The sequence below is a fragment of the Plectropomus leopardus genome, chromosome 4 (genome assembly GCF_026936395.1).
Source record: "Plectropomus leopardus strain MGB_pleo_1.0 chromosome 4, ASM2693639v1, whole genome shotgun sequence".
NCBI lineage: Eukaryota > Metazoa > Chordata > Actinopteri > Perciformes > Serranidae > Plectropomus > Plectropomus leopardus.
In genome coordinates this window covers 33,528,354-33,536,542 of record NC_142179.1, presented here as the reverse complement: position 1 = coordinate 33,536,542, position 8,189 = coordinate 33,528,354, and the positions used below count along the sequence as shown (strand labels likewise).

Genomic DNA, 8,189 nt, shown 5'->3' with positions numbered 1-8,189 from the left:
TGATGCAATATTAATGATCTACGCTTGTTCAGTTTGCTTATTGTTTGCCCTCATCATGCAGGTGGTGATATGTGTAAAACTTAAATTGGGTCTCTTCTATCTGCTGTTACTGAATTCCTTGTTGTTAGCAGAAAGTTAGAAGCGTCCGAGGCTTATCTAGAACAAGCCACGCAGTGAGAACCACAGAATGAAAGCATCTGCATTTCAAGGCCGAGTCAGGACACAAGCAGATTGTAAAGTATTTATTTGTACAAAAAAAATCCCCAAAATGCTAAGAAAATTGCATGATAAATATTTTGAATAGTTTGAAGCATTCTGTAACTGAAACAGTGCCGTTATTAGTCAGTGGTGAATGGAAGCACTCACAGGGAGCACAATGAGCCCACCGAAAGCACTACATTCCAAAACAACATCCGACCATGTGGAGACAAGCAACAGAGCACACGCTCGACGGCATGCCCGTCTGTCGCTGCGGCACAAACTCGACCCACAGCCGCAGCATCAGGATGTTTAACCACACAAACACGCTGCAGACGGCGCTTTGAAAATGCTTTCAATTACAAAAATGAATCAGTACAGTCTACAGTGTCGGAGTGACAGGAAGGAAAAATAGAAAGTCAAACATGGAAGAAACAGTTATTACAACATAATGTGGACAGAACTAAATATGTTACAATGGATTGTTTTTCTAACAGAAATGTGACATGAAGTGAGAGAAATGACAGTCTGGTTGTGGCAGGAGTGACTGGTGTTTAATCCAAGCTTGATGCAGTCTTTCTCTGACCTGTCAATCACTGGAAGAGAGACCCAAACTACAAACACGTGTACATGAAGGTTCAGTGTTTGGATCCAGCCAGTTACACACTTTCTATATATTTCTCAACCATGTTTCTGTAAAGAACTTTCTAATAAGCCACCCTTTATACGGTTTTACTTTTTATTTTTATCCGTAACCAAGCCCTCACAGTTGGAAAAAAAATGTGAAATTTGCTCTCTTTTTAAATTAATATCAAAATCTTGACACATCAAGTCTCATTAACCTGAGCAAACTGGTTTGATTTCTTTCAGAACATGGGAAGAATTCACCAAAAAAGAAATTTCAGATAATTACCTAAAAATGAGCCAAAAAAACAAACAAGGAAATGACTGACAAAAGTACTGAAAAATATATATGTATATATTGTATTGGTGTATTGTAATTTTTAATATTAAAGTATAAATAATAATTAAAAAATATAATATAATTCTCTGGACATTTTTATCCTCCCCTCTTTTTTAAAACAATTTAAAGATTTTTTTTGACATCTTTTACTAGTTTCTTGAAATGTGTGGTACATTTCCTAAAAAGATGGTCATTGCATTTTTTTCTCCATGTTTTCCAAAGTAATGGAACCACTTTTCTTAGTTTTCAAAGTGTCAGATACTTGTGAAAGGTGTCTAAACGCAGCACAAGTAAAACTGATGACAATCCAGGTTTCAAAGGGTTAAAGGAATACCTCACCCACAAAATGACCATTTGTACATCAACTACTCACTGTGAGTTGCCTTGAATTTTGAAAGAAAACTTTGTTTTTCTCGCATGCCTCCACAGTGAACAGAGAATCCAAAAAAGGTGAACATTCTTAGTGCATTAAAGTAAATGGGGTCCAGAGTTAACCACAACAAAACTATCAAAACATTTATCGTCTGCTCAGAACTTCCCAAAGACGTCAATTTTTGCTAAAACATTACAAGCAAAACACCTCTGCTTATGAGAAGCGCACAGTTAACATGCCTAGCAACAATCTGAGTATAAGCTCTGATTGAGCACTCTACTTGGCCGTGCATGAGACTGTTTGTAGTAACGTGTTTGAATAGGAAAGTTTTAGCTGAAATGCATGTGTTTGGGAAGTTCTGAGCATGTGACTTGATAAATGAGACTTAAATTATACTGCACAAGTTGTGTGAGAGTTTGCTCACAGTTTTGCTGTTGTTAAAGGTGGATCCCATTTACTTCAGTTCATGAAGAATGTTTGCCTTTTTTGAATTTTCCGTTCACTATGCAAAAAATGTATGAGAAAAATAGATTTTTTTTTATGAATTCAAGGTATCGTGGTGAGAAATTGTTAGGGTCTGGTCATTTGACGGTTGAAGTATTCCTTTATGTTGTTTTAGATTGGTCTTAGTAATTTTACATTTAAAGATAAATTAGCTTTTGGGTTGTTTTAAGGTGCCAGTTCGGTTGATTTTTTTTTAAGAAATTGTATTTTAGTTTGATTCTGATATTTTTTATGTTACTTATTTTAGCTTGTTTCTCTGTTGCTTAGTGCTAATGCTGCATATCTTAGCCAGCTGTTTTTGGTATAAATGAGATTTTCTTGGTTAAATTAAAAAATACATTTTAGCTATTTAACTTATCATACAGACTCATCCAATAAATCATTTGACCTTTGACTTCCTGGGAAAGTGCTATAAAGAATTTGGATTAAAAAAAACAGTGCATAAACAATTGATTATATAAATAAAGATTTTTTTGTTTAGCCTAACTTTTGCTGTTAGTTTATTAGTGAGTGGATAAGTGAGAATCTTTTGATTCTTTATTCATATTTTTTAACATGTATAACTGCAGACTTAATATTTAAATAATGGCTATCATCACCTGGTTTGCTGTTAACCCCCGTTTTCAGTCTTTGCACAAAGCTAAGCTAACCAGCTGCTGTCTGTAGTATTGACTTTCTCATATACAATTTATGAACAATTAAAGAATAAATGAATGAGCGTTTATAGACTGTTTTATAAAGGGTGACTTATAAGAAAGTGGCCCCAAGAACTGTCCACTGCAATTTATCAGGCACTCTTGGATTAATAATTGGGATTCATGAGTCTTCTTGGGGTATTCCCAGTAAATTATGCATCACATTGGTGAATAATTTAGGTGAAATTTAGGAGTACTAATGAATCTCGGACCAGCTACTACTACATGCCACAACTGAACAGTCAGTCAACGGACGTGTGAGTGATAATGTCCAACTCGATAGTGGAATTCCTGTTAGGACACACATGAAGAAAAAAGAAAACAAAAGCCTAGAAATAACTTACAGGTATATTTCTCTCTAAAAAAAGATTTTCATTCAAAAGGTATGCATTTTTTTCTTATAAATATAACGATTTCATCCAAACCTATTCAACTTTTTGTAAAAAAAAAAATCATTCTTTGGGTTGATCCTTCCCAACAACCAGCTGAGATGACAAGAAGACATCTGCATAGGTTTGCACAGCTGCATTAGACATGAGTTCAAACACAGACAGACATGAGACATCACCGTGCCACACTGTAACTCATTCATGCTCGGAGATTTCAGGCCGACACACAACTGTATTACTGATGGAGTCACAGATGTGTATGTCACCTAAAAAGGAAGCCCGGCAGCTAACAAATCAAAGTGCCCATGAAGTATTGAAGCCATGAGAATGGAGGTAGACCTTTTTTAGAGTTTAACCGCAGCAGCTCAGATGTGTCGACCCAGGGTACAAAATTAGCAACATCCAGCCGCCAAATGCTGCTTAAATATGCAAGTCCCTGTAAGATTCCCTTCACTCACCAGCCCAAAAATATAATGTTAATCTATGGAGTAGCTGAACATTCACAAGCTGTTTGGCTGATGGACAAAAATCTAACTTTGCACCCTGTGTGGACCGCTGCAGAGGAAGTTTAGTGGAGTTTTGTACGCCGGCACGCCTTAAAATGATTCAGCAAGTTACTGTTGATTGATTGATGAGCAGTCTACAGTTCTCTTCCTCCTTCTCACGCTGATGTAAACATTTTTGAAAATTTTGGTCAACTAGGAAGATGATTGACATCATGACAACAATGTTGGACAGTTCCTTTTTTTTCTTTGACAAATGATAAATATTTAAAATGTTCAATATAACGTGAAAAATGATGGACGAACCGTATCACTAACCTCAGTCAAAGGTTTATTCAGATGCTGGGGATGCACACGAAGGCCTCATAGAGTTCACCACAGACCCACAACTAAAAAGTGCTGTTCTTTTAATCACTCGCTCAGTATAAGGATACCCTTCTCTCGCTTGATTCTGTTTTACTTCAGTGTGAAACTTAAATCTTAAAGGTCCAGAGTGTTGGATTTAGTGGCATCTAGTTGTGAGGCTGCAGACTGCGTTTAGGAGAGCTAAAGTGGCCAACTTGAGAAATGTGAATTGCCTGACCAAGAGCCAGTGTTTGAGTTTTTTTTTAACTTGTTCTGTATCCCCAAGTGGCCAAAAATAATAAAATAAATTAATGCAGAGTGAATTTTTCCATGAATTCAGGCATTCGAAGATCCAGTGTGTTGGATTTAGTGGCATGCAGCGGTGAGGTTGCAAATTGCAACAAACTGAAACATCGGCTCATTCTAAGGTGACGGAAACACAGCAGTTCTTATTTTCAGATGGTTATAACCTAATGACAGCATATTTGTGAATGCTGTATTCCACGATGCCTCGAAATCCTACTCTGGTACTTTTATCATGGTGATATGTATACTTTTGGGGACAAACCGGAGTACAATTTTTAAAGGAGAATAATACCAAATTTACTCATAAAAATAAGTTTACTGGTCATGGGGATATTTCTCAGCATGTAAAACCAGCTTTGTTTTTTCTCAAAGAGTTGCTGCCAATGATGTCATCAGGATTTTGTTTTGAGGGAACTACAGGAAAAGTCTGACCCTGTAGCACAAAAAATGCTCAGTTTCCACGCCAGATGCTGACTGTGTCTGTCCACCATCAGAGCATATAGTGTACAATCATTTGATCAGAGGTTTTCAATGAAAACAGCTGCCTGCTGCTGAAAACTATATTACATTTTATTGAAATTGCATTCATATGATTTAATTTGGCAAAATAACTGAATGATTTAATGATTGATTGTTTTTTTTAAAAAAAAAAAAAAAAAAAGGCTGAAGCACTCCGTAGAGCTGACTGGAACTGCAGTTCGAGTTCTCTAGTTAACTCTTTAAAACCTGAATAAAGTGGCTTGATTTTTTTTAAAAATAGGAAGAAGGCAATGAGCAACTTAAGAAAAAATGACGCAAAAAAAGTACAACAAAATTACCTGAAAAATAGCACAAAATCTGAAAAAAAGACAAAAAAGGACAGTCAAAATCAAAAACAAACAAGCAAAGGACCTGAAAAAGTGCTTAAAAAGTAATTATAATTATGTAACATAATTTTAAAAAAGTTTGGGAAAATGCTAAAAAATGTTCATAATTGCATATGTCATAGATGTATTTTTTCACTTTTCTTTAAAAATTACCCTTTCTTTCCTATTTTCCCAGTCATTTTCTTGTACTTTAAAAAAAAAACCTGCTTATTTTTTGGATCATTTCCTCTTAATCATTTCCTTCTGTCCAGGTTTCTTTTTCCAAAAACATAGGAAGAAGGCAATGAGCAACTTCTGAAGAAATCACACAACAATCTGCAAGAAAAGTACAACAAAATTACCTGAAAAATAGCACACAAAGAGACAGTCAAAAACAAAAACAAACAAGCAAATTACCTGAAAAAAGTGCCTAGAAAATCATTACGATTATGTAACATAATTTCAAAAAATAAAATAAAAATTGCATTTTTCTGTTTTTTGTTTGTTTTTAAGGTAATTTTCTTGTTTGTTTGTTTGTTTGGAGTTTTTTTTTTCATTTTTTGTTAACTTTTTCATTAAGTTGATAATTTCTGTCTTTCCATGTTTAGAAAAAAAGAATCAAGCCAATTTGCTCAGGTTTCAAACGGTTAATTATGAGTGACTCCTTCCACATTAAACATTGTTTATATAAAAATATTGATTAGTGCAGATTAGTATTAGATTAGTATCTGTCCCGAGTCCCCAAACTTTTTGAAAGTGCAATACTAAATCTTTTGCATATCCCTTTAGAGGTTTTCTCTCTCTCACTCTGATTGGACGTTTGGGCCGGGCATTAAACCACAGTAAACCTCCTGCACTTCTGTCTGTAGGAAAATAAACACTCTTTGTCATTCTTGTCGTCAGATATGCAGCACGCTACAGTCCTGATACATCACCCTGTTGCCTCATGTGGTGAACATCCCCTGAACAAATGAATAAACCTGAGAGATCACATGTGGGCAAGCTGACATTACAGCTCTGTCCCCATCTTGTCCCACAATCCTGCGGTGTCCCATACAGCCACCTGTCTTTCCCCAGACTCCTTGGCCTGATTACTGGGATGCATACAGTAACAGTTTGGACATGGGGTTCCCTCTCTACAGAGTTGGCAGTGGGCTAGTAGAGATGGTCGTAGGCACTACAAGGAAACCTTCCTCAGTGGAGGTAAACTTTGTGACCCTGTTCATGTTTCTGTAAGACCGAAAGCTTTCTGAGAGAGGGGCCGGAGCCAAAGCCTCTGGGGACTCTGATATTTCTATCTCTCATCGTCAGCAGTCACCAATTAATCAGCGAAGAGAAGAGTAATGGGACAGATAAAGTGCAAAATGACCCCCACCCTCCCCCTCCCCCCCTAACCTCAGTGTGTGCCACTGCCCGTCTTTGGCTGTGTTGTTACCCCTGTGCTGTGATGTCGCTCCCTCCTCCTCCCTCACCTCGTCTGTCTCTGTCTGTCTGCTGTGCTCAGGACCAGTCCAATAGTGGGGGCTCAGTTCTTTTTGAAAAAAGAGAAAAGTCTCTTGTCCCGGTCGGAGATGCGGTGAGCTCGTCTGGACGACTGACCGCCGTGGGCCCTCGACGACCCTGACAGCGAGGTAGGGGCCGAGCGCCACTCGTCCTGGTACTTGTCCATCAGCTGCTGGTCAATCACTCTGTGCATATCATCCTGAAGCACGGGGGACAAAGACGTGAATGAGACAAAGACAGGAGAGAAAGGCCACAGAGAGGGTGTAAGGTGGAGCAGGACAGGGTGTTCTTGGGAGACTGGACTCGTTGATCAAGTTACCTGTTACTGATCACATAGACACCACAATCACCTTTCACCCCCAGCAGATCAACTTAATACTGCCCAGTCTTAGATTGGCAGGGTGGTAATTTGATTCAAAATTTGTATTAGTATTTATAATTTCATTTCATACTGTGCCAAAAATCAAACACACACTCTGACCATCAGCGTGCAATGTTTTGCTTAAAGACACATCGACACATAGACAAGAGGAGTCACGTATCTGCACAAATCAGTTTAAGTGCAGGCGCCGTGGAGCTTTCGGCAGCCCTGGATTCCTGGACATTAGCTGCATGATTTGCACAGTTTGTAATCCAGCCTTGAAGATGATGAAAAAACATGTTCTGTTCTGAATAACCAGGGGCTGCATTCCATAAGAAGAGAAAATAACAAGTATTTAAGTGACATCATATTCTGAATCAGTGATTCCCAGATGTTTCCAGCTTGTGACCCCTTGAAATGAAGCAATATCATTTTTTGTACCATATGTTTACCTGTTGTGAAGAGTTAAACAATGAGATATTTTTCCTCTCAAAATAATAAAGCCGACAAGCTTGCGATATACTTGTGATTACTATTCAGCAATCAAGAAGAACATTCAGACCTTATAACAAAATCTGAAAAAGCAACCTAATTTTAAAGTCAGATAAGTTAATCTTGCTAACAGGTAAGTGAAGGTATAAAGTAAAAAGAGTTATGTTCACTTGTAGATTTAAAGATTTGTAGCATCAGAAATGTGGATTTTAATGCAGAAGAGCTCCACATTTTGACAAAAAGAAATTTAAACACCATTAAATGTATACTAACTTTAAAGGATACATATATATTTATAGAATTTAAAATATAAAATCATACATTAAAATCAGTCAAGTCTTTGTCTTCTTTGTGCAACGAGTGCTTTGATTGGCTGTCAAACACTATGATGTTACCATTAAAATAAGAAATGACTCTCTCTGTCACAGCTACACATATCAATAAAACCGACATGGATGAAACAGAATCAAACGCTCTCTAAAAATCTGATTGTTGCAGTTGAGCCATTGTCTGAAATGATTTGGGTTCCTTATCATCGATTCATAAAAAACAAATATGTATATTTGTGTGTATAACTTGATTTACTCTTTCTTTTTTGTTTAAGGGGAGAGAGAGTGGATGACATGCAGTGTTGGAATCAGACCTGCAGCCACTGCGGCAAACACAGAGCCTTTTTACAACTGGCACCTGCTCTTCCAGGTGAGCTACTAG

The 8,189-nt window shown here is 37.3% G+C and overlaps 1 protein-coding gene across 3 annotated transcripts in view; it reads right to left on the bottom strand.

Moving 5' to 3' along the window:
* Positions 1 to 227: 227 nt before the first annotated feature.
* The window catches only part of bicdl1 (BICD family like cargo adaptor 1), a 33,081-nt gene continuing 25,119 nt past the window's right edge, over positions 228 to 8,189 (bottom strand). For 2 of the 3 annotated variants that reach the window (XM_088077166.1, XM_042489030.2), the window contains one exon: positions 228 to 6,824. In XM_088077166.1, coding sequence (XP_087933292.1) covers positions 6,648 to 6,824 — 177 coding nt within the window. In that variant the 3' untranslated portion in view covers positions 228 to 6,647. The remainder of the gene's footprint in view (positions 6,825 to 8,189) is intronic. The other variant, XR_015776497.1, reaches the window with a different exon arrangement.